The sequence below is a fragment of the Monodon monoceros genome, unplaced genomic scaffold (genome assembly GCF_005190385.1).
Source record: "Monodon monoceros isolate NGI ecotype Baffin Bay Population unplaced genomic scaffold, NGI_Narwhal_1 Super_Scaffold_20, whole genome shotgun sequence".
Classification (NCBI taxonomy): Eukaryota; Metazoa; Chordata; class Mammalia; order Artiodactyla; family Monodontidae; genus Monodon; species Monodon monoceros.
Genome location: NW_021703777.1, coordinates 5334860 through 5362195, shown reverse-complemented (window position 1 = coordinate 5362195; position 27336 = coordinate 5334860). Strand labels below are relative to the sequence as shown.

General features: G+C 35.6%; 1 protein-coding gene across 1 annotated transcript in view; it reads left to right on the top strand.

Annotated features, from left to right (window-relative positions):
• NAF1 (nuclear assembly factor 1 ribonucleoprotein) overlaps nt 1-27336 on the top strand; it is a 38552-nt gene that overhangs the window by 5837 nt on the left and 5379 nt on the right. The window contains exons 3-7 of the mRNA XM_029234538.1: nt 10253-10346; nt 13714-13796; nt 18980-19140; nt 22085-22136; nt 25275-25377. Of these exons, the coding sequence (XP_029090371.1) occupies nt 10253-10346; nt 13714-13796; nt 18980-19140; nt 22085-22136; nt 25275-25377 (493 nt within the window). The remainder of the gene's footprint in view (nt 1-10252; nt 10347-13713; nt 13797-18979; nt 19141-22084; nt 22137-25274; nt 25378-27336) is intronic.

Here is a 27336-nt window from a genome sequence, read left to right as displayed (position 1 = left end):
ACTGTTTGCTCTGTGTAGTCTATTAATTTAATTTCCTAATGAAATTCTGAAGAAGATGAGAGAAATATTCTGTGTTGTCTTTGCCAAAAGGCATACATAAATTAAAATGGGCCAAACAGTTAATACCAGTTTCAGAGTTTGTGCTGGATCATTGAGATCTTTAGAACATAGACATGCCCAGTTTAGCCCGGTTTTATGTCCTACCTCTTTATGAAGTATCTCATATGCTAGGCTGTTTGCTATTGTTGTTCAGGCATGCCGAGCTTAATTTTTACCTCCATTTAGCCTGTTTGTCAAACAGGAATGTTGCCTTCCAACAATGGAAAAAATCTTTTCCATTGTTGCAAAGTTAGGTCCTAGTGATCTACCTACTAGCTATTGCGGATCTCTCATTGTAAGAATGTGGGAGCTACAGTGAGGTAACCTCGAGATTGTTCTTTTAGAATTAAACAGTTGCTTTTTAAAAAAATTTTAATTTATTTATTTTGGGCTGTGTTGGGTCTTTGTTGCTGCGTGTGGGCTTTCTCTAGTTGCGGCGAGTGGGCGCTACTCTTCGTTGCGGTGCGCGGGCTTCTCATTGCGGTGGCTTCTCTTGTTGTGGAGCACAGGCTCTAGGCACGCGGGCTCCAGTAGTGGCTCGCAGGCTCTAGAGTGCGGGCTCAGTAGTTGTGGCACTAGATTTAAACAGTTGCAACAATCCCTTGGGATGACAAGATGTGGTTATAACTTGTTTTAAAAAAAGATGAGAGGAAGAGGAAAAACGAGGGATTGGTCAGCCATAGAGGCATTGGAAAGGAGAATAGACTTAATTGGCTCTTTTCTTAATGTCACAATTACATAATATATGACAAAGTTAACCAAGTGGAATCATTCTTTTAGAACATAAACCCTTTAATGCTGACAAGGTTTATATTAATATATAATCTATACAGTAAATGTAAATCAGTATGCATATTACAGTTTTGGAACTACATTAAACCACATAGGGTTTATTCAGTGTTTCAGTGAATTGGAAAATTAGCTTCTATTTGAAGAACTTTCTCATCAATTTATGTTCTTAACTGTTCTTTCAGATAAATCTGATGTAATTAAAATTTAGAATCATAAGGACATTCATGGGATTGTGACATTGCAAAGTCTTAATCAGAAATGAATTGTATAAATTAGTACCTATTGAAAACCTGAAGTTTTTACATAATATTTTAAAATTATGATCACAGTGCTTTTGGGGATAAAACATAGATAATACTGCAATATAGATAATGTGTATTTATACATGTAATATAACATGACCAAGAAAAAAACGTAATGCTTGTAGGCAATTCTTGGTAAATTTACCTTCATAATTTAGAGACTGCCTATATTATGTTGTATATTGTATATATACCATATATATACACAATATATGGTATGTAATTTACAGTATACAGTATATAGGCAATATACAAATGCAATATATGTATATATACAACATACAGTGTAATATAGGTAGCATACAAATGCATAATTAGGTTGACCCTTATAGTTGTAATTAGGGTGAGTACACTTTTTCTGATTCTGGCAGTGCAGACCCTTATCCTAACGTGAGGATATGGAAATACATGGGCCACCTCAAGTGGTCAGAAGTTACAGTGGATTATTTCACATTTTTGACTTCCCACCATCTTGAAATTGTATTGCACCTTGTTCTACAGTTAATAATCGTTGATTGAATGTGGCGTTTTCAGGGCCCAACTTGGTTTATGAGTTTTGTCCTAAATGCAGGCCTTGTTCAACTTCAGCTTTTTATGACTTTAGTATATCTGGAATTATTATATCATATCTTAGAATACCGATGGCACTTATTAGCATTCTCAAAATACCTGATATTTAAGAAATGGCATATATACTTGAAAGGAGGTAGGTTTTCATTAATACTTGGTGCTTTTTAAAAACAGTGCTCAGATTTTTTAAAAAATTAAGATTTTGTGCTTCATTGCACAAAGTTTTTTCAGTAAGGCTTGTATGAAGCACAAATAATCCTGAATAAATACTGATTTATTCAGTAGAGTATCCATATATACCCTGTGTATATACATGTATATGATCATTATTACACAGAAACATTCCATTTATTAGCTTTCTCCATCCCCAGTAGATTTAATAAGTGAGTTGTGATTGTTTTTAGAGAATAAAGACAAATGTCTGTAGAGAAGACTCCAGCTAGAGAGTGAGCATACACACTTGGCTGAAAGCAGAGTAACAACAGAGTTAATGACTGAATGCCTAGTGAATTGTACCAGGTACAGGAAGCCTGAAGGATTGACAGAGTTGATGACTGAATGCCCAGTGAATTGTGCCAGGTACAGGAAGCTGAAGGATTGAGTGGAAGGGGAGATGACTTGCAGTGCAGTGGTCAGGGAACGCATCGTGGCTTGACCTTAGATTGAAAGGTGGATAGGATCTCCATAGAAACGGAGCAGAATAGGAAATTTCCCAGTGAAAGAACCAAGTCTGTTTGTTCACTCATCATCCATGGGAGTGTTTTCAATTCTAAAATGGATACTTTTTAACCTTTTCACACTTCTGAAAAGTTGGGACTAATAATTGATGGCAGTGATTAGCTTCACAGTTTTTTGGCAGTGCTTTTAACTTTGTGGTATATAAAGTCAGTGTCTTAGATTCCGTGAGGTATGGACTCCTCAGTTAACATAAAAGATAATGCTTGGGGTTATATTCATCATTGAAGGCTTTTTCTTATGGAGATGGATTATGATTTTATTTTACTTTTATATTTATGCCAGTTAACTTTCGAGAGTATTCTTATGAGCTTTGTTTTTGTGACAATAATTTTAGAGAAAGATGGGATGAGAACATTGTAGTTTACTACAAAAGGAGAATATAAAGAAGATAAGAGAATATAAAGACATTTCAAAGAAGTGTTCACTTTCAACTTTTAGGTGAAAATATTTAATGGGCTAATGTGAATCTAGTGTCATATATGATAGGGTAATTGATGAGGGCAAATTAATGCTTGTTGGTGATGGCTAAAGGAATAGCTGAGTTCCATGGAATGTTGTAAAAGTACTTTCCGTGGAGAAGTTGATGAATCCGCCTAAATGTTATATGAAGTCCTAGTTGACTCACAGTGTAGAGACCTAATCCATTCTTTTTTCCAATATGTTTTACCAGTTATAGGGGAAAAAAGTTAACAATCATGGCTCTCAGTACTCCAGAGATTGGATCCTACTTTCCAACCATATCTGAAAAGTGAAGGCTCACCTAATAGCATCAGGTAATTGGCCTCCACGTGCATGTCCTCTGTTCTTGGGTAACATGAGAAAGTGGTCAGATAACTTCATTCCACTTTCCTCACTTTTTAAAGTTCTCCCCAAACTGGCACCGAAAGGATTTGTTGCCATTTGGAATGTTTGATTCCTTTCCCACCATCTCCTGTCCCTTTTCTGTATTTGTGAGTGAAAACCCAAATCAAGGTTCTTCAGGTAATTTTACCTCAAAAGATCATAAGTTACTGATTTTTTTCCCTCTACCCCAATGATAAGTCTTCATAGAGCTAGGGAAGTCAAGACCATTGTAAGGTATGACTGTCTTCTCGGAGGGCCATTTTTGACCCATTAGCTCCTTCCGTTTTTGTGCTGGAAGTTTTAGGCACTGTTTTTTGACTGGTGTGTCTACAGTTTAATTTTTAATAGGGTGGATTTTTAATGTTCCATGCTTCTCATTTGAATTTTCGTTTAACTGAGCAACCATGTAGGCCATAAAGATGTCTGAGAATCAGAATATAATCATATTCTTCTGATAGACAGTGGTTGATCTTTCACGCCTGCTTGAGAAGTGTGGTTAGGACCTTGCATTTCTTTAATGCCATAGCTGTGAGCATCTGTTCTCCAGAATCAGAGTAACTTTGTTCAAGTCTGGTATGTAATTTCTGTATTAATGTTCTGTCTTTTTGATTGCATGCTGTTAAACATTTTTTAAAATTGTATTGTTAATCACTTGTGTGAATTATTCAGAACTTTTTTTGCTTAGTTTCTCACTATTTATAGCTAAGAAGCCTGAAGTAGTGAGTGGAGAGGAGCAGATTCAGAACTAGCATCAGGTGGATTCCAGTCAGCTCTGTTTTTAGTCACTGTTGTGGAGGCCTGCTTAGCAGCATTGGAATTTGATCATTTGAACTTCCGGACTATTTCCTTTCTGAATAATATAGGATAATTTGTCATGGTAAAGGCTGATTCTGTCATCTAATTTACGCTTTCCTACATTACTGTAAGAAACCCTACATTGCCTTTTAGTAAAGCCTTTGACTTGGAGGTGTAGAGTGTGTCAGAGTAGAGGATTGGATTTCTTTAGTATGTTGAATTTCAGGAGTTCATTTGCCAAATGCTGTGACTTTTTTCTTTGCCTGATGACGCGAGTGAAATACTTTTCTTCCTTTCCTTGTCTACTCTTTGTTGTTACATTCGTCATTACATGTAAACATTTTGAATAAATATGTCCATAAAAACTGTTTTTACTTTTCTTTGATTTTGGATCAATAAAGATAATATTAATTTTATTTAAATGAGTACATAGATATTTATATCTAGTTGCAGATACTGTACATCCAAAACAGTTGTTAGTTTGTTTTTAATTTTGGAAAATAACAATGATGACAACAGGGATTTATCACACACCTTCATTTCTGCCAGTGGAGTATTCAGGTTAGTGTTCACACCTAATATGGTGTGTGATGTCAATAATATGGCCTTAAAATTATACTTGTATTAATGGCCGAAAATAGATTGGTCCTCCTTTACCTGGGTATATATTTAGTAATGCAGGGCTCTTTGGTTGTGTGAGAGTGTAAAGCAGTGCTGTCCAGTAGATCTTCCTGCAGTGATGGAAATGTCCTATAGTGACCCTGTCTTCATACCATAGCTACAGAGCACTTGCATGTGGCCAGTATGACTGAAGACTGCAGTGTAAATTTTATTTAATTTTAATTAATTAAATTTAAATAATCAAATGTAATTAGTGTCTTGTATTGGATAAGCAGAATAGAAGGAGTCTTTTCTACTCCCTCATTAATCTTTCCATGGGGGTTGTAGGTAAACTAGGCTCATATGTTAATCTTCCTAAGCGGCTGTAAATAGCCTTCTAGTCTTTTGTTTTCATTGCACTTGATTTTGTTTATATGATGAAGGGTCCAGATTTCCCTCATCAGCTCTTCCTTCAGTTTTTTAGTTTATCGTTATGCCTCTTATTTCTGATTCTTTATATCCTCTGCACTGTCAAGGCTGTAGTGTACTTTAATATGTGTTCTGGCCCCTTGTTTTTGGTTATTGGAGTGTGTCTGTGTTTCTCCTCGTTTCTGTCACACACACACATCCTCTCTCCACTCCTGGAAAAGCAAAGTGCTTGATTTTTGTTTGAAGGAGATTATGAGACAGAGCAGATTCATTCATTATCTTACCAGGGCAGCTTCTGTGTTATCAGCGGGCCAGGTGTTAATCTAATGGCTGTAGTAATGTTGGACACTGCAAAGCTGAGATATCTGTGCATCAGTCCTGGGCAGTGAAGCTTAATTGGAAGCCTGCCTTTTTTACTTCGTTATTGAGAAGGTCGGGTTGAGGTCGTTTTCATTCCTTGAGGATTCTCTTTTGAATTTTAAGAATTGTATTTTCATTATCTAATTTCTGCTCTGACTGAAAAAGTCTGTGACCTCTTCTGAGATTTTTTTTAGCTTGGACTGATGAGCTAAGCCAGTTCATTTTACTGAGCACCTACTATGTGCTCGCCATTGTTCCTACTGTAGCAACAAGCAAGGCAGACCTGGTACCTATAGTTGTTGATGGATTTATTGTCTGGTTAGGGAAAGACTTTAAGCAGGTAAACAAATAGTATGTTAGACAGTAATGTATTTACAAGAGAGCAAAGCCACAGGATAATTTGATGAAGAGTGACTAGGCTTGGTGGTGGTGCAGTTCTTTAGATTAGTAGTTCTTTAAATTAGTAGATAAGGTAACTTGTGACATCTACATATCAAGATCAGATCTTGTATTAATGGTCTGACATTGTAGTCCAGAAACTTTCCCTTTGAACCTTCTCAAGTTCTGCCTTCAAACCTGCCAAAAATCTTCGTGGAAAGCACATCCCTTGGATGAATTGTTGAGGGAGTTTGGGAGATTTTTTTCTCCCCCTTTTTCCTTCTCCTCTCCTAGTATGCTCGTTTAAGAGGAGCTACTATCTCTTTTCTCCCTTGATTCAGTCCCCAAAATGCTATTTCCAAAGCAAATATATTGCTTGACTTAACTGGACTTTCAAAGGCTCCAGAACAGGCTCTTAACCTGGAATTATACAAGGCTGGTTTTACTTCTTGATCTCGACCTGGAATTGCACTAGGCTGATTTCACTTTTCTCTTAACAAGTTATATGTATAACATTTGGTTCTTTATATACCTTTTGTGTTCTGCAGAACATTTGGTATAGAGACTTCATGCATATCGCTTTTATAGGTAGGGTCTTTTACCATCAAGAAGCAGTTTGATGCCTTCATTGGCCTTTTTTAGGAATCTCAGAACTATGCATGCATTCCCCCATTACAGAGTACTGGGGTAGCTGAATTGGAATTAGAAGTGTGGTGTCTGTGTTCTAAGTTTTGGTTCTACATGAGATCAGAGATCCTCCCCATTTGAAGGCAAAACTTTTTGTTCTGTTAGTACATAGGTTTGAAACAGGGTAGTAACAGGAGTTAAGGGAGTCTCCCAGACTGTGTTTTGACCACAGGTGTGAGTCCCTGCCTCACTACAGATATTCTGGCTTTGTTTACCTTCCCTTGTCTCCCTCATGCTGGATGTCTCATAGATGTCCTTAGAGCAGGACATCTGGACTCCATTAGACTCTGTAGTCTGACCTGCTCAACTTACAGTAAATTATGTGGTGATGATATCAAAAGATGATGAAAGGGCATTTGGTAAAGTTCAACAGTCATTTCTGATTTAAAAAAACCAAACACACACAAATAGGAATAGGTGAAACTTTTCTTAACCTTATAAAAAGTTCCAATCAAAATGCAGTATTATGCTTACCATTTGAAACATTCCTAATAGTCAGACATCATGCTCACTATCATCACAACTGTATTGTGGTCATACCAACCAGTGTCATTTGAAAAGTGAAAAAGGCGATATACTAATACTGAAGAGGAGGAGGAGGAGGACTTATTTTTTTTGAAAATATGGTAATACAGTGAATACACAAGAAAATCACTAGACATAAATCTCAGCATGGTGTTTTCTTGTGTTCAGACAATTTTAAAATTTGAAACTAGAGAACCGATGAAAGTGTCAGTGAATTTTAAGTCATCTTAGTATAGGGAAGGTCTTTCTAAATGTGACACGAGTTTTAAAATCGAAAAAAATGAAAAGATTGATGTATTTGGTGTAGTCAAATGCCAGAGTTTAGTAAACAACTTAAATGCCAGAAAACATGGTGAGAGGTAAGGGAGTGGATATTTGCTATGTAGTTGATAAAGAGCAAATGTTCTTAAAACCCCAAAGTTTTCTTATAAATTGATAAAAAGATAAACCTTCCAAAAGAAATGTGTATAAAGTATACAAGCAATTCATAAGCACACTCAGGTAGCCAGGAAACATGTCGTCCTGATTAATGAAGAAAATCAAATTAAGGCAAGATACTGTTTTAGACCTATCAGATGGGCAAAGATTTAAAGTTTGCTTCTCAGTGATGGCAAGGATGTAGGAAAATCTCTCATACATTTTTCGTGGAAGTGTGAATTGATGTAACCTTTTTGAAAAGAAATTTAGCAGTATCTGTCAAAATTAAAAATGTTTATACCTTTGGATATAGCAGTTCCACTTAGAAGAATTTATCATAGGAGTTACACAAAGATATGTTTTAAAGAACGTTCATTGTATCATTTTGTGTAATGATAAAAATTAAAACTGCAGATAAATGTTGTATCAGGTGATTGGTATACTAATTTTAGGACATCTATACAGTGGAACTGTAAGAGTGTTTAAATAAAATAGATACTTACGTTTTGGTGTAGAAAGATGTGGAAGATATAATAGATAAAAAGGATAGCTTTTATTACAATGTGGGTACTTTAATTAAGTGAAACATATCAAAGTTAAATGTTAAGTTTGTGTCCGTCTAGTAAGTGTATTTGAAAGACTGTTAACAGCTATCTATGGAGAGGAACTGGAAGGTTGAAAGGAATAGGGTGGGGGGAATTTTTGCTTTTTACTTTGTATCCTTCTATACTACTTCAGTTTTTATTTTTTTTTTAAAAAGGGACATGTATAACTTTTGTACTTTAAAGTTAAAAAAGATCAAAATAGTACCAGAGTTTAGGTGTGTACCAAAACATAATTATATTGCATGGGCCTTAAATTCCTCCTAATAGAACACACAAAACAAGGAGCCTTCCATTTTGTGGTCAAATAGCATTTATTTATTTGAGAATAGTGCTGATTTTGTGTCCTAAGTGTTAACGGCATACAATCTGCCCTTCTACCCAGTTCAGAGGTTTTCATAAAAGATCTAACAGCATTTCCTCTTTTCTTCCTTTCCTCTACCTACACAGTCCTGGCTTTATTTAACCAGCGGGCTTTATCACAGTCCAGAAGGAATGAAAGTTTTTGCTCTAGACCTTAACTATAATTTGGTGAGGCAGCGGGGCAGATTTCATCACTGTGCTGCTGCATTAGAAGATGCCATTCGCCTCTTGTAGGAGGTGCCACTCTCAGAGCCAGAGTCCTTGTGAGATGCCTGTCACATTGCCCTCTATCGTTAAAGCCTCCTGCCTGCAGCTGCCAGCATTATAGTCCTCCAGTCTCATATTTCATAGCGTACGGGGTTTCTTTAGCTAAGAACTTCTTAAACAAGGCTGTTCCATGCCACATTTACCAGTTTGTTCTAACAACTGAACCCCCTTCTCTATTCTGATACACACATGGAGCATTTTCAAACCATGGTCTTTGCCAAGAAAAGGCTTTTCATATTTAATATGATAAAATGGCAAGCGGTCGTCCTCTCCTTAAAAGTACTTAGGAAAATTCCGACATATAAAACACAATCATTTTCTTAAACACAGGCCAGGCTAACCATACAGAGGTACGTCTTCTGCATTGAGTTGGCTGAGACCCTTAATGTGGATTTTCATAACTGCTCCTTGATCAGAAGGTAGCATCCGCAGAAGAAAGTTATGCTTTCGCTCTGGTTAAGTGATTTTGTTAAAAACCTCGATCTGAGTTCCCATAGAGGAAAATGATTACCCAGGATATGCTCATCTGCAATGTGCTGTATCATTTAGGTTTTCCTGTCTTTTCTAACATTTCTCCCAAAGTTACCTTTTTTCTCTCAAACTAACCCCAACATGCCATTAATAAGATCTTTGCACTTTCAAGCCCTTCTTAAGGAAAAACTTCCTTCGAAGAATCAGTTGTGATCATTTAGCAAAGGTGAAGAATAGAAAGCTCTGTTTATTTAATTTAAAGCCTAAGGTCTGCTTTATTCTTAGATTTCTCTTCAACTTCATCTCTACTTCAATAGCTAGTTTCTGTAGCAGCTGACATTCAGTTAACAGCTGGGTCAGAAAAGAGAAATCTTTAGATGTAAAAAAAATTTGGATTTTAACCTAGACAGGGAAGATAATCAGGCAACACCTTCACAACTTTTTGGACTGAAGCTTACATTCTGTTTCCAGGAATTCTGTACTTTTTCTTGAAGAGGCCAGAAATTCATCTCTTTCACACAGCCCCAGAAAAGTTAGCTGTTTCTCTGTTCAGCTGTTTAACCACAGTCAAATTAATTAACCAACCACATTAAGGCAGCTCAGAGAACTCTCCTTGTGTGGAGAAACTGGAAATATTTCTCTTCGAATGGAATGTCTCTGGGAGTTACTATGTGAGTTGTCTCTTTTCTTTACCTTGGATTCCTTAACAGCAGTTTTTGGGGGTAGGGGGAGGGTGGTTTCTTGTTCAAGTATGATTAGGAAAATCTAGAATGGTCTTCAGGCCTGTGTTCTTATGGGTTAGGCTGTAGACACTAGATCGCTTGAGTCACTTAGGTGGGGAGATGTCGAAGGGGGGAGAAATGCTCAGACACTGAAAAGGACAACATCCAAGAGATGACAAGTACTTAATGTTATGTCTCAGAAACGGGTGTAGCACTCTACATGGAAACCGTCCTTTTTTTATAAGTTAACTTGTTGAAGCTGGAGGAAGGTTAATGCTTTCTTATATTTCAGGAACTACCTACTGTTGAAGAACTCACTATTGTTCTGCCTGAAGGTATTGAATTAAAGCCTCTTGGGATGGTTTCAAGTATTATTGAACAATTAGGTATGTAAATATTTTTATTAATAAAAATTATCATTTATATCCAAGCATGTACTAATAATGAAATCAAAGACTTTATGACTGGTAAATTTTCTCTGAAAGATGTAATAACACTTCATTTTACAGTCATTAGGTTTGAACAGATAAATTCAGTTTTTGCTTATACAAGTAATACATAAATACAGTGTCTTTATAAAAATTTAAAGTGTGCTTTTACTGACATACTTCTCCAGAATTTCTTTGATTTGGTATATTTTCTATTGCTGTTAAATTACTACAAATTTAGTGGCTTAAAACAACACATTTATTAGTTTACAGTTCTGTGGGCCAGAAGTGTGATATGGGTCCCACTGGCTAAAATCAAGGGGTCCATCAGGCTGAGTTCCTCTCTGGAGGCTCTGAGGGAGGATCCTCATATTCCTGACCTTGTCAACATCTAGAGGCTGCCGCCTTCCTTGGCTCATGGCCCCCTCCCTTCATTCTCAAAGCCCATAATGTAGCTTCTCTCTGACCTTCTTTCCTCATCACGTGTCTCTCTGACTGCAGCCTGGAAAACGTTCCCTGCTTTTAAGGACTCCTTAGGTGGGGTCTACCCACATAGTCCAGGATCATCTCCCATTTCAAGCTCCTTAACCTTAATCACATCGGCAAGGTCTCCTTTTTAACATAAAGTAACATCCACAGGTTCAGGGATTAAGGTGTGGATGTCTTTTTTTGTTTGTGGGGTGGTGGGTAGAGGACTGGTAATCTGCCTATTGCCTTTGATTTTATCTTATAAACATGTAAATTAGAAAGTTCTGTGATTTAACACTGATATTAATATCATGAAATATGAACCCACTGGAATACATGGGAACTAGATTCTACAGATTTCTTTTAGCCCCAGGATGTGAAGTACGTATAGGAGAGACTTTGAAATTAATGTCGCTACCATTACCTCTCTAGTAATAGACTCCTAAAAATAGGACTCAGAGTTGACAAAGTCATAGGATTTCTTAAAAAATATTTTATTTTTTTATTTATGGCCGTGTTGGGTCTTAGTTGCGGCGCGCAGGATCTTTTGTTGTGGTGCGCGGGCTCTTCGTTGCAGCATGCTGGCTTCTCTCTAGTGTGGCGTGCAGGCTCCAGAGCGCGTGGGCTTTGTAATTTGCAGTGCATGGGCCCAGTTACCCCATGGCATGTGGGATCTTAGTTCCCCGACCAGGGATCAAACCCACGTCCCCTGCATTGGAAGGTGGATTCTCTTACCACTGGACCACCAGGGAAGTCCCAAAGTTTTAGGATTTTTGAACTGGGAAAAAGACCTAAATTGTCCACCAGTCCTTAGTTTATGACTTAATAGGCATAGAAAAATTCAGGTCGGGGCTTCCCTGGTGGTGCAGTGGTTGAGAATCTGCCTGCTAATGCAGGGGACACGGGTTCGAACCCTGGTCTGGGAGGATCCCACATGCCGCGGAGCAACTAGGCCCGTGAGCCACAAGTACTGAGCCTGCGCGTCTGGAGCCTGTGCTCCCCAACAAGAGAGGCCGTGATAATGAGAGGCCCACGCACCGCGATGAAGAGTAGCCCCCACTTGCTACAACTAGAGAAAACCCTTGCACAGAAACGAAAACCCAACACAGCAAAAATAAATAAATTAATTTAAAAAAAAAAGAATAAGGTCTTAAAAAAAAAAATTCAGGTCACTTGCTCTTGTGATCAGTCAATGGTAGAAATGGAAATCTGTCTTTTTGATCTTTTTATGTGTCCATATCTCTATTTTAAAAATTAATTCTTATCTAATTTTGCAGTTTATTAATGAAAATTCCAATTAAAATGAAACTTTTACAAAAATCATAATTAAAACTCCTTACATCACTGTTGAGTCATTACATTTACTAGTTTTTGAATTATCTTATGGTATTTAATATGCACAAATAAGTCAGACAGGAATTTATTGGACTTGAGGTATATAGAAGAAATTTAGGTCATAATGTTTATTCTCAAGGGAAAGAAATGTAAACTATATGATACACATGGACTAACGCTTTTCGAGGATACTGTTTTGAATAACACATCTTAATAGACTAACAAAATTTTCAACCTGGTGGGAATAAAGAGTAATGAATCAAACGGCACATGTTACTGTTGTATCAATAAATGCTTGTTGCACACTCTGTTTGGAAAACTTAAAACATCTAACACTATTTGGACCTTTTACAGAAAGGAGTTGTACAATAAGTATTAGTCCACTAGGTTGTGGTGATAGCTCTGTCTGGATTTGACCATGTAATCATGTTAATCTCTTGAGTACTGTTTTCTTACCTTTCTATAAAATGAGGGTTTTGGATTAGGTGATTTTTAATTTTCATATAATTTTTGACTCCTTGAGAGGGGGATTGGGAGGGAGAGAAGACAGAATAAATTCTGCTCACTGTTATTACCTATCCTTGTCATCTTTATTCCAGGAGCAGATCTAACTCAAAAATTGTTGACCTGTGATCCGTTCCTTATGTGCATGTTCAGAACTTAGAAGCACTAGCTCTTGAAATTAATTGGGATACAATTGAAAATCTTTGAGTGGATTTTAATAATCTGAACTAATATTTCAAGTGGATATTCAAGTGGAAATACTTCAATATTTCCACTAATTTTCCAAGTGGAGATGGCATTATCTGTTTAATGTGACAGAATATTCTTGTTTGTTGCTTTAATTTTCTAAGAACCTATTGTGTGTGTGTGTGTCTGTTTGAGGTGTGTTTGTTTGTTTTCCTCTTTGCTGTGGTAGATTGGTTGTTTGACATTTGTGGCACTTACACGACTTGGAGATTCTGCTAGACCAGTGGAATAATGCTTTTTGCCTTTTGAGAAGGGAAATGATAAAAATTACTGGGAGTTCTATCATTCTTACTTCAGCTGTTCAGAGGAAAATATATTTGTGAAATCTAACTTTTTCATATATCAGTAAGTAATCAGTGCTTTACAGAAAAGAATTTCTGGGGTGAGAAAGAAAGATTTCTTCTAAAACAGGAGTTAGTGACTAAATGTGGGATTATTCTTTTTAGGGTAAAAATTGCTTGAGAAAATGATCAGCTTGAATTTGTTGTCTTAATGGATGATTCCAATTTTTTGTGAGATTTTGTACTTTAATTTTTTTTTCTTAGAACTGTAGCTTTCATATAAAATAAAATAATGTAGAATTTATTTCCCTGTGCTACTTGGTAATAAATAGACTTTGTTTTTTTTATCCAAGAGAAATAGTTACTGAGGTATATTATCCCACCTTAAATTTCATTTTAAATTATGTTGGAATTAAAACCTAAATTCTCATTTAAATTCTACATTATCTTCTGATTAAATCTTGAAATAATCTTTTTGTTTCATTTTTCAGTAATAATTGAATCTATGACTAACGTACCTCCAGTTAATGAGGAGACTGTAGTTTTTAAAAGTGATCGACAGGCAGCAGGAAAGGTTTGTAAAAAATATTCACATCCTACTAATTATCCTGTTTCTTTGTTGATTGGTTTTCTGACTTTCACTGTCTTAAAAAGTTTATTAATTTTAGTACATGAGCAATCTAGAGCTCTCAAATTTTAGTACATTCCCGATTTTCTTCAGTACTTCATGTCTGCCTTTACATTGGTTTAATACTGCTTATTATCTTTTGCTGTTTGTGTCATTAAATACACATGTATACAGTTTTTTCCTGATGTTTGTCAGGTTGTTTGCCAGGCAGTGGGTCTGTGTATTGAATAAGAACAGTTCCTCCAGGTACTCAGTTAGGTGCAGGAGACTTTCCACTGCATAGTTGTTCATACACTTTTTTGGTTTGTGAGGCCCTTTGAATAGTGACTCTCAAAACTTTTTAGACTTTGCCTTCCTCAGGTGGAAGCTGAGAGTGGAATATTTCAAGTGGAAAAAGATTTCAGTGATAGCAGTAAAGTGTCACTGTAGGCACTTTCTGGGGAATTATGAATATGTGTATCATCGAAAGGTTGGGTCCCTTTTAACGTCTTACTAGTGGAACAACCCCACATGCTGCATGTCCAACCTTAAGAGGGAGGAAAGACCCCACATTTTACCCAGCAAATAACAATTCAGAGCGGTCAGCAGAGGACGTAAAACCGTCCAAGATGAAGAATGTAAATACCAACCAGGTGTTCTTTTTCTGGCAGCAGGGACAGAGTTATATTCACCTCGGGACTCCCCACTGTGTGTAGTACAGTCCTTTGTAAATTATATGTGCTGAGTAAATATGTATTGAGTTGAAAACAAACAGGTAAGAAACCAGCTGCTATCTTTGGAGAAGCAACTTTCTGGGTTTATTTTTTCCTAGATAAGCAACAGTTGGTGTCTTTTTTTGTTTGGAGAGATATAGTTTGTGTTTAATCAGAAAAAAGCATATATTTTGAACTATATTATTAGATCAACTCACATAACTTTCCCTTTTCTATGCCTTTTCCTGCTGTTCTATTCTAACACAAATTAGAAAGGGATCAGGCTTTTATCAGGGTCCTGCCACCCTGCACTACCTACTTTTTAGGTCACCAGACTAATTTACTAAAGAGAAATGAGTCTCTTACGATTGCAAAGCAGTCAGCAGCAGAATTAATTGGGGTCTAGAGCTAATACTTTTTGGCAATTCTTGAGAAAGTTTGCAAAGAGAAGAAAGACTTTTTAATACTGAAGGATGGCGCTGTGCTTTTCTCCCTTTCAAATACTTAGGCTTAGTACTTTTGTTTCAAGTATGAATCTCAGTGCTTTTGATTCAGAGGAAGAAGTACTGCAATACAGAACAAACCCTATTTACTGCTGGTGCCTTTGTAAGGGGTTAGAGAGATTCTAGGGGCTTAACCTTGGAGGCTGTTGAGAGAGAGAGGAGTGGAAGTGGGTGGACACTGCTGGGGAGGGAGCTCTCCATGCACAGGCAGGCTGGTGTGCCTCCTCAGGGGAGGCCAGGTAGCAGAGGCAAGGGAAATGCACTTCCTGCTCTTCTTGACTGAATTGAAACTGATCATTTCCATGATTCCTTTTATTTATGATTTTCATGACAGTTCCTTTTTCTTTAATAGCTAACTTAGACAATTTCAATTTCAGTATACTCAACACTTCACTAATTTTGAAAACCTCTAAACTCGCATTTCTTATATCCCCCAGTACATTTGAATTTTCAGTCCTGAATAATACTAATACTCAGCCCTTCTGTCATTTGACCTTGGAACAAGTCGGATAAAAATATAATATTTACATCTTTAACTTTAGCTATGTGGTATAAGTCTAGAAAGCAAAATTAAATCTCTCTCCAAATTTTACATAGAAAGCTTTGTAAATTCAAGAAGTGACAAGTCTTTGAAAAATATTTGATTATAAATCTAAGCACCTTGAAATAATCCCCAAGATAATGGTGGAGGTGTGGAGGGTTGAGAGTATCAGTTAAACAAACCAGTGATCAGAAAATGAAATTGAATCTCTTAGATATTTAGCATATATTATCCAGACACTAAATTGGTTTTACGTTTAATGTTAAACCTTTGCACGTCCTTCCTTTTCCCTCTCCTCTTCAATAACAATAATGATCAGCTACAGTGTCGAATGTTTTGTGTATATTGTAAAATTCGGAATTATCCCCATTTACTCAAAAATCACAATAGCTAAAAAGGAACAAAGTGGAGTTTACAACCCAGGTGGTCTGATTTTTTTTTCCCCTTCCACCTCCCTCCCTCCTCCCCCTTTCCCACTGATTGAAGGAGGGCAACCTCAGATTTGAATTTCTACTTTTGCACTTTAATCCTAATAATGATTAGTTCCTTTTGATAATTAGTGAATGGAATTCCATTTTTAATGTGAGTTCTTTAATATTAGGGGATTTTTAAAAAGTGACCAACCTATATCACCTGTTATATCTATATAACTTGAATTTCTTTGCATTTAGTTTTGAGCATTTGTTCAAGCAGGTTTTGTTTTTGTTATTTTTTGTTTTACTTTTTAACAAATGAGAACTTTAATAATCAAAAATCAGCAACTGAGGATGTAATAAGATAGGTACTTTTAATGCAGTTGGTTTAAATTGGTCTAAGGTATTTGGAAAGTTGTTTAGTAGGTTAAATCAAGAGTTTTAATAATAATCATGCTTTTGGCTCCAATAATTCCATTCCTTACAAATCAGTTTTCAGGAAATCTGAAGTACAGAGATTTACAGATAAAGGTGTTCATTACGGGGCATCAGTTCTTACACTGAACAAATTAGAAGCTGTCTCAGTGTTCTACAATATAAGACAAATTAAATAAATTCTGCTAAATGTATAAAAGAGTGTTAAATAGCCACAGAAATTATGCTTATGAAGAATACATTTAACATGAAAAAACTTAAAGAAACTTTAGGTTTTAAAAGAGAGCAATAGATCAGTGGAACAGGATAGAAAACCCTGAAATAAACTCATGCACCTTACGGTCAATTAATTTACAACAAAAGAGGCAAGCACATTACAATGGAGAAAAGACAGTCTCTTCATTAAGTGGTGTTGGGAAAACTGGACAGCTAAATGTAAAAGAGTGAAATTAGAACATTCTGTAACACCGTATTACAAAAATAAACTCAAAATGGATTAAAGAGTTAAATGTAAGACAGGATACTATAAAACTCCTAAAGGAAAACATAGGCAGAACACTCTTTGGCATAAATCACAGCAATATTTTTTTAGATCCGTCTCCTAGAGTAATGGAAATAAAGGCAGGAATAAGCACATGAGACCTAATTAAACTTAAAAGCTTTTGCTCAGCAGAGGAAACTATAAACAAAAGAAAAGACAACCTACAGAGTGGGCGAAAATATTTGCAGATGATGCTACCGGTGGGATTGATTTCCAGAGTAAACAAATAGCTCATACAGGTTAATATTAAAAAAAACAAAAAGCCCAGTCCAAAAATGGGCAGAAGACCTAAATAGACATTTTTCCGAAGAAGACATACAGACGGCTAATAGGCAGGCACATGAAAAGATGCTCAATATCTCTAATTATCAGAGAAATGCAAGTCAAAACTACAATGGGGTATCATCTCACACCAGTCAGAATGGCCATCACTAGAAAGTCTACAGATAATAAATGCTGGAGAGGGTGTGGAGTAAAGGGAACCCTCCTACACTGCTGGTGGGAATGTAAACTGGTGCAGCCACTATGGAGAACAGTATGGAGGTTCCTCAATAATCTGAAAGTAGAGTTAGCATTATGATCCAGCAATCCCATTCCTGGGCGTATATCTAGAGAAAACTGTAAAAGATACATGCTTCCCAGTGTTCATAGCAGCACTATATTTACAGTAGCCAGAACATGGAAGCAACTTACATGTCCATTGACAGATGACTGGATAAACATGTGGTATTTACATAGAATGGAATATTACTCAGCCATGAAAAAGAATGAAATAATGCCATTTGCAGCAACATCGATGGACCTAGAGATTGTCATAGTGAGTGCAGTAAGTCAGAGAAAGATAACTATTGTATGATATTACTTATATGTGGAATCTAAAACAATGATACAAATGAGCTTATTTACAAAACAGAAATAGACTTGCAGACATAGAAAACAAATTTATGGTTACCAAAGGGGATAATGGGGTGTGGGGAGATAAATTAGGAGTTTGGGATTAGCAGATACACACTACTACTATATAAAAAATATACAACCAGGACCTACTGTATAGCACAGGGAACTGTACTCAACATCTTGTAATAATCTAATGGAAAAGAATCTGAAAAAGAGTACACACACACACGTGTATTACTGAATAACTTTAATGTACACCTGAAACGAACACATTGTAAATTAACTATGCTTCAATTTAAAAAACTAGTTAAAATAAAATGGAGCAATATACAAAAGTATGATATAGTCTCAAAAGAAAAAAAATTATTAATAGGAAAAAGACTGGAAAAATCTACACTGCTACTGATCATGGTCTAGTTTCTATAATGTACATTTATTATCAGAAACATTTAAAAACACAGGCATTTATATTGGGAAGAGTTTGAAATCAAGAGGCTCCCTTTCATCGTTTATAAAGCATTTTCAAAAATAAAATAATAGATATGCTAAAAGCAGTTCCTTTACCTAAAAGTTAAAGGCTGTATGGTATCTTTGGTTTTTGAGAAATAAACAATTTCAAGTTCAAATCTACTTTACTACTTTTTGAATTAAAAAATGTTGTCATTTAATATTATAAAAATGTTAACAACTCTGGAAACAGCAGAAGTGACTGAATCTAAAAGGATCGAAAAGTTCCATTTCATAAGATTTTAAATGACAACATTTTATTTCTCAGACGTTACCAACTGTAATTCTTTTGTTCGTATCTTATAAATTAAATGAGCAATAACAAAAACAACTTATTATTTGCGTCTAGTTGGTAATTGGTACCACCAAAATGATTTAAATTTAGCAAGGAAAAAACTTGTCACAGTTATTTTAGATTCATAGAAAGGAAATCTGGAATCAGCTAGTGCATTTATGATCAAAATATGAAGGCTTTATGAGTATGCAGAAATGACTTAAACTTTTATTGGTTTTATATTGACAGCATTACCTTTGAAAACATTTATCGGGTTTCTTTATTTTGCAGTTAAAGGAGAACTTTATGTGTCTTCTCTTTCATAGATATTTGAGATATTTGGACCTGTTGCACATCCATTTTATGTGTTACGGTTTAATTCTTCAGAGCATGTTGAGAATAACAGTATTAAAATAAAGGACACTATGTATTTTGCTCCATCAATGAAAGACTTCACCCAGTATATATTCACAGAAAAACTTAAACAGTAAGTACGTTATTGGCATGCTATTTCTTTGCTTATCTAATATTTATGTCTTAGGAGTAATTCTCAGTGATGTAGTTTCTTGTAGTTAAAATGGTATCTATCTAACAAAGAGTTCATTTGTCTTCCTGGTAACATCTCTGAAAGCTACAGTTGTTATCAGACTTTGTAGGTCGAGATCATTTGTATCTTTTGCCCAAAATGACATGATCAACTAGTAAGAGCATGTTTGGGCCATATACTTTTGTCAATTTTAATTCATTATTTTTTCCATTATATACCTCCTTTCATATATATGCTACTTTACCATTAGTATTATAATTTTTTAAAAAAAACCTTTTCCATTTTAAATAAAAATTTCTTTGGATTACATTCATAGGCTTCACTATTTAATGAAACTATAATTCTCAAGAAGAAAAAAGCAAATGAGTAAATTTCAGGTTGCTTATAAATTGTAAACTTAATAGAAGAGAGAACTAAAATGTGTGTTGTGTATCAAGCCGTGGTTAACAGGGTTGACTTCACCAGCAAACCGGTGGTCTCCCTTCTGTCTGGATGCTATATGAAATATGCTATATGATGCCTGTGGCATGTGTCTGATAATATTTCTGTTCCCGCCGATGAGCTGTATATTTGCCAGGTGTAAATTGTGTTGCCAGGTGTTAGCTGTAGAGCTGTTTATATCAGTTAGGTTTTTTTATTATAATTACATAATTAATTTTTGCACAAACCAGTGACATATAAATTCAAGTAGAATAGCTTTTTCTATAAACATAAGTTAAATGCTTTGGAAAGATGTAATGAATATGAGCCAATAAAAATATTGCCCAGTTAGGGGCAGAAGAAAAGACCTCAAGGGATTGGCAGAGAGTAGATCTTAAATCTGAAAAGACTTTGCACTCAGTTTGTCACAGAAGTCCCTTTGAAATCTACCTGTCTTTCAGTTGGAAACTTGAAATACAGGTGAAGCATTAGGGGTGTGGTTTTTGCAGGAGCTAACAGTGAGTAGTAACCCTGGTGCTTGTCAAACCCTGGTGCCAGTCCCAGCTGCAGGCCATGAGAAGGCCTCTCTACCACCTACATATTAAATCCAGTCTGAGTTTCAGTTATGGGAAATAATCTCTGAAATGAGATGAACATTTTATTCCTGATAATTGATTAAACTCATGTTTAAGAATCCACACGATTATCTGAAGGAACTTAAGGTGTTCTTCAGGTTGCATAAGGTTAGTTTTTCTAAATGTTGACAAGAAAGGTGAATTTAAATAGACAACAAAGTCATAAAGGTTTTAGTATGTTTTAAAATCATGCCTTAAATAATTAGCATTTCATTCTGTTTGAATATTAGGCTGTTGCTCTGGATGTGCCATATATTTAGCTTTTAACAGATAAAGTATTTTAGCTAAAAATAGATAGGTTGAAAATATTTTCTGAAGATGTTTTTAGATAGATTTAGAAGCAGTCTTTGTACTGATTTGCAAGAACAAGAATTTTGTCCTAGAAAGAAAGAACAAGAAACTAAAGAATTGGGAAATTGAGCCCACCCTGCAGAAACCCAGCCTGACAGAGACTTCTGTTCTAGGCTGCATTTTTTGTGTCAGTCGTGGGGACTCCTTTGCCTTTGAGGTGGAGAAGTTCAGGTTCTCTCCAGCTTACCTTCTTCTAGTAAGGCTATTTTAATCTTAGCTTCCCATGAACTTAGTCTTTTGTTAAAGATGCTGTTTGAAATGTTGCTTGATCTTTTCTATAGTAGATTTTGATTTTCTGTGGTGATACCCTACTTGGGGAGCTTTTTACCATTTACATCTTTAAGATTCCACACTAAGGGCACTGCAAGCCATCAGATGGTATCCATACAAAAAGGAGTCCTGGAGCTATGATAAATGCATGGGTGTAAGATGATAATTAAAAGCAGAAAAATCATTGGTATACATCGTATATAATGTCAAAATTCTGAATTAAAATTTTAGAGGAAACTTAATGATTTCATGTCATGCCAGCCCACAGACATCTGTAAATTGATTTTAATGGATTGTGGATTAATGGATTAATGATTTTAATGAATTAATTCCTGAGAATCTTCCACTTATTTTTGAGATTTGGTTTCAAGCAGGGAGGACAAAATCTACTCCTAATACCTTGTAATATTTTAATGTAATTGAATAACAAATATTGTCAAACTCTGAAATCAAGAACATTAACCAGATAAGATTTAAAATGAGGTTTCAGAAATTATAATTGTACTTATAATAGATGTTCGTGCTTTTGTTGGTCATAGGGTGTAAAACTTTCCACCAAAAGTAGTTAATGCTTGTGATGATACTGTCCTTTGGGGTCTCCGAAGCTCCTCCTCCTTCCCAGACTAGATGCCCTTTGTCTCACCTTCTCGTCCTTGAGAGTCAGTCTTAGAGCAAGCCTTGGTTACTCAGGGAGGATCACTGATATCCCTCAGGTAAATCGAGGAAGAAGAATTTCATGTTGTGATCTCTGTTGTTGAACCTGTGAAGTCTTAGACAAGGGAATGCCTCGTATTCATTTTTGTGTCCTTGGCACCTGGAACAGCATTTTGACCTTGTGGTATTGGTTAAGCATCTATTGAAGGAAGTTTATGAGCTGAGCTCAGGTATCATGAAACTGTCAGTCAAAGTCAGAGCATCTGGAGCTACTTAGGAACTGCAGAACCACTTTGCCCTGCACAACACAGCCTCGGCTTCTCATTCTGATTCCCCGCTCCTAATACTTACGTGTGCCTTTCCCACGTCTTCTTAAATGAGGTAAAGAACACAAAAATGAGCCTTTATTCTTTGCTCTTATTTTCATATATATTGTAAATTAAGATTGAGCTTAGGTCTTCTACTTTATTATTTTCCATACTATTAGGTTATAAGCACTTAACAAAATCTTAGTAAGTACCTTGACCCTTTGACCTTTGTTTTTCCCCCCCTAGGGATAGGGGATCAGATGCATCATGGAAGAATGATCAAGAACCACCACCAGAGGTACACATATAAGTCTTTTTACACAGTATTTGAGAGAGGAAGGTAGGACTCAATCTTATAAATCCATCAGTCTTATAAATCCTGAAGGAGGTCCTCAAGGCTGCTCACCAGTCACACTGCCTTTTGCCAGCCTATGTGCTCTCCCCTGTCCCAGATGGCTTTTATAGCGCCCAGCGTTTGCGATCATTTCAGGAAAAAAAATTTTCAGTCACATTTTAATAATTATCACCTTATCATTTTCCTTAAAATGTCCTATTTTTATCAATTCCGTTGAGGCCTGGCAAAGGCAGAATTGTCACTATTAAAAAAATTGTTTTTCTTTAGTAAGTTCACCATGTGGGACGTGATCATACACCATCACATTTATTGATGGTGCTTTTAATAAGCTGCCTTACTTTTGGAGGTACAGAATCATTACAGTCTTACCTACTTCTCCATTTTTTACAGTATAATTACCTCCCTAAAAAGAGTGTTCTTGTATTTCCTTCTTAAATCCATGCCAGCAAGACTATTTTTATGTCTCAAAGTAGCTTGATATATATAGTCTTCAAGTTATTAAAATATGAAAGTTACAGCAGTGAATGTATACATTTATTAAAATAGTGTGAATTTATACAATATAAAAGAAAAATTGTAATTATTATAAGTGAGAGTTTTTAAATGTGCTCAGTAGTTCTGATGAAGTTTCTCAGTTTTGTAAATTCTTGGTATTGCAGATTTAATTTTGGTCATTTTAGATGTTCTCAAACAGTGCTGAAGGTTCATGGTCTATGTTAATTTCTGATTTTGCTGAAGCATCAGTCAGGGAGTGCCCACTTACATAGTCACTTAACCAGTGAGCAGTCCTAGTTTAGTATCCACACTGCCACGGGATTATGTTTTCTGATTTGTGTCGTGTGTACATGTGATTTCCACTAAGACCCTGAAGATTCACTTAGTGTTCTTAGTTATGTTCAGGATATCTTAAAAGTATTTGGGGATTCACAAAGGTCTTGAAACATATTTCTTGTGAAATCCATATATTCTAATACATCCCTGTTGTTTTAGACCTAAGCATTAAAGTTGTTAATTATGGAATTGTTAATAGTTTATAAAATTGATTTGATTGGGTTAATTTTAAAATTAAATCACAACATAGTTCGTGGGAATTGTTTTTTCCAGGTAGTCGACTGGATGTCTCTATTTCCGTAATATGAGAAACTCTGAGATTCTAAATTTTATAATGATCAGATTTTGTCGTATAGGATTATTGACTGGTCTTAATCGTAGACTAGAATTTGGAATTTGTGGGGTTTAAACTTAAAAAAAAAATCATGCCCTGAAAATAGGAAATACTGAACTGGGATAAAGGAGCATAATAGTGAATACATCTTATTCATCTCCACATCTGTTTCTAACATGAATACATAATTTGAGTTGAATAAATGTGTTCACTGAATGCAAATTTAAATTAATTTTAAATTAATAAGAAAAATGTGAATTTTTCTCTGATTTTGTGAGGTGGTAGCAAAATATTGCCAAAGTAGTCGCTCTAAAATAAACTATTGCCAGTTAAGATCCTTTAATACATTCCTCCTGCCTTTTTTTTTTTTTTCTTAACATCTTTATTAGAGTATCATTGCTTTACAATGGTGTCCTCCTGCTTTTTAGGATAATGTCCAGTTGTTTAAACTGGCCCCATAAGGGTCTTTATTAACTTCTCCAATTTCATCGTCTCAAAGTATGCTGTGTAAGAAGCTTTCGCTTTGCCTTAGAGAACCATTTGTACTTCTCTAATATATGGTGCCTTTGCACGTATCCCCCACCCACCAAAAGCTTCCTTCTCCTTGTTCATTGCTGACTCATCATCAGAGATTCATCCTGGGTCTCCCATATCAAGTCTTCCTTGCCCTCTTTCCTCTTTCTTTTGCCCCATAATCCCAGAGCACTGTCATAGCACTTGTTTATTGTCTTATTTATCTGTTTTCTCATTTGAACCGTTGCAGAGAAAGCAGTGTCTTCCATCTGATCTCAGTACTTTCGAGTGCCTGGCTCAATACCAAATTTAACATGAGCTTAAAAATTTTAGCACATTAAAGATCAGTAATAGAAGATCATGTGTTTCAGGGTACTAAAATTAGTTGATGTTTTTGAATTTGATTATAGATTCTGAGGCATATCAACTCTTGGTTCATGGAAGATTCAATCTAGAATATATTTCAGCAAGACCATACTGAAAATCCCATACAGAAACTTTCATATGTATTTTATTTCTTCCTTTTAATTAGGGAACACATGTATACACAGTGACCCTGCTTTTGTATTTTTTTTAGCGAAACATAGTAATTATTTTCTGAAATTAATAGAATAGTAAAATACCTGAATTCCAGGAAATCATAGAAGTTATACATAGCTAATAGGTCTTGGTTTTTGGTAGGTTGTAACAGTGGATCCCAATTCTTAGTAACATCTGAATTTTCCCTCTTGTCATTTAAAATGATTTCTTCTTGGAAGTTGGGTCATTCATGTATCTGCTTATCAAAGCCTTTTCCTACGGTCCTATCCAAAGGGCATCCTAGTGATTTTCCCCACCCTTACTTTACCTTATTATTTATTTATATCCCTTACTATACCTCACATTGTATTATTAAAATAACCCCTATAAAGTGTTTAAAACAGTGCCTGGCATATAATGGGTGTGTGTAAATTTTTGAATAAATGAAGGATATAACATTCACTTCCATTTTTATATTAGATCTGATAATTTATGTATTCGCTTATTCCTAACTACTCCTGCCTTTCGAATTGTTTGGCAGCTGGCACTATGATGAATCGTGACTCTAAGCTGGAAGTCAGATTTCTAGCTAGGGAATGCCCATATCTGAAGGGTGTTTAAGATCAGCATTTTAAAGTTACCTATCTGAAACTTTCTAGGAATTCAAAACAAAACAATATAAAAAAAATCTTCAGTACTCATCTTCTGTGTTAGAGTCATTAGACATTTATAAAAAAATATTTTATTTTTCTATCATATCTGATTTGAATATTACTGGTAAATATTAAGTATTGAAAAGGGTAACTTTTCTGTCAGGGTCACTGTTAAATATATACCATTGAATTGGTAAATGCATGTGACGTAAATCTATTTTTCTGTGCAAGGCCTTAGATTTCAGTGATGATGAAAAGGAAAAAGAAGCCAAACAGAGAAAAAAATCTCAGATTCAAGGCCGGAAAAAATTCAGATCTGAATTTAATGAACCAGGTGAGTTAAATGTAATATATAGTCATTTTTTCATCTTCATTTACATCTATATAAGTTCCTCAGTAATAAAACTGAGGGAAACATCTGGGGGTCTTCTCTTTATGCTGTGGCATCTGGCTAGCATTAGAGGCATTACACACAGCATGTGATGTGGTGGGAGAGTCACAGGGGATATTCATTGGTGGTTTTTCAGGCTCATGGATGTAAAAATGGCTCCTAGGGGTGGGTAAAAGGCAAACTAAGCCTTGGTAGAATCATTTGTACTCACCAGTACTTTTTTTTTTTTCTTTTTAGAACGCTGTTTGCTTCCATTTTTAGAATTAAATGATATGGTGCTTAAGCTAAAGTCAAGGTGTTTTATTTCCTGTTGACATAATGCAATCACAGAAGAAAGTCTTCATGTTGCCTTTTATATCCACATCCACTTCCCTCCTCCTGCCTTTTCCTCAGCTCCTGACAGCCACTGATCTTTGTGCCATTTCTGTGATATATTTTGTCCTGTCAAGGATGGTTATATAAATTAATGATTGGGTTTTGTCACTGAGCACCGTTTTCTGGAAATCATCTAGATTGTTGTATGTATCAAGTTTCTTTTCATTCCAGGGTAATATTCTGTGGTGTGAATATACCACAGGTAGTTTAACCATGCATCCATTGAAAGACATTTGGATTGTTAACAGTTTGGGGTTTTATGAAGAAAGCTGCTTTATATGTTTGTGCACAGATTTTTATGTGAACACAAATTTTCACATATCTCTGGGATAAGTGTCCAAGAGTACAGTTGGGTTATATGATACAGTTGCAAGTGGACAACTTTGGGGTCAGGGGCACTGACACACACACAGCCCAGTGTAGTTGAAAATCTGTGTACAACTTACAGCTGGTCCTCTGTATCCGCAGTTATGCATCTGTGGATTCAGCCAACCCTGGATAGTATAGTATGTATTTATTGAGAAAAATCTGCCCATAAGTGGACCTGTGCAGCTCAAACACATGTCATTTGAAGGGTCCACTGTAGTTGCATGTTTAGTTTCTTGCGAAACTGCCATACTGTTTTTCGTGTGGCTTTACCACTTCACGTTCCTATCACCAGTGTATGAGTGGCCCAGTTTGTCTGCATTCTCACTAGCATTTGGTATTGTCATTATTTTTTATTTTAGCCATTCTGATAGGTATGTAATGATACGTAATTGTGATTTTTAACTTGCATTTTCCTAATGGCTAATGATATTGAACAGCTTTCCGTGAGCTCATTTGCTATCTGTGTAATCTCTTCAGTGATGTGTTTGTTCATGTCTTTTGCCCATTTTCTAATTGTATTTCTGTGTTTTACTCTTGAGTTATGAAAGTTTGTACATAATTTCTTCCAGTCTATAGCTTGTGTTTTCATCCTCATAAAAGGATCTTTTGCAGAACAAAAATTTTTTATTTTGATGAAGCCCAGTTTATCTGCTTTGCTTTTATAGAGTCTGAGAATTTCTTTCCTAGACCTACATCCCAAAGATTTTCTCTCTCTCTTTTTTTTTTTCTGAAAGTTTTCAAGATTATTTTAGCTATTTTAGTTTCTTCGCCTTTCCATATGAATTTTAGAATAAACTTCTCTATATTGACAGAAAGTCTTGCCAGGATTTTGATAGGAATTGGGTTAAACCTGTATGTTGGTTTGGAGAGAATTGACATCTTAACTGTATTGAGTCTTCCATTCCACAAACATGGTATACATCACCATTAATTTAGATCTTTAATTTCTTTCACCAGCATTATGTAGTTTTCAGAATGCGAGTCCTGTACATTTTTTTGTCAGATATACACCTGAGTATTTCATTTTGGGGGAATCATTGTAAATGGTGTTGCATTTTTAATTCATGTTCATGTGTTCATTTCTAGAATACAGAAATACAGTTACTGTTTCTATGTTTAGCTTGTGTATTGTGAGCTTGAACTCACTAGTTCTAGGAG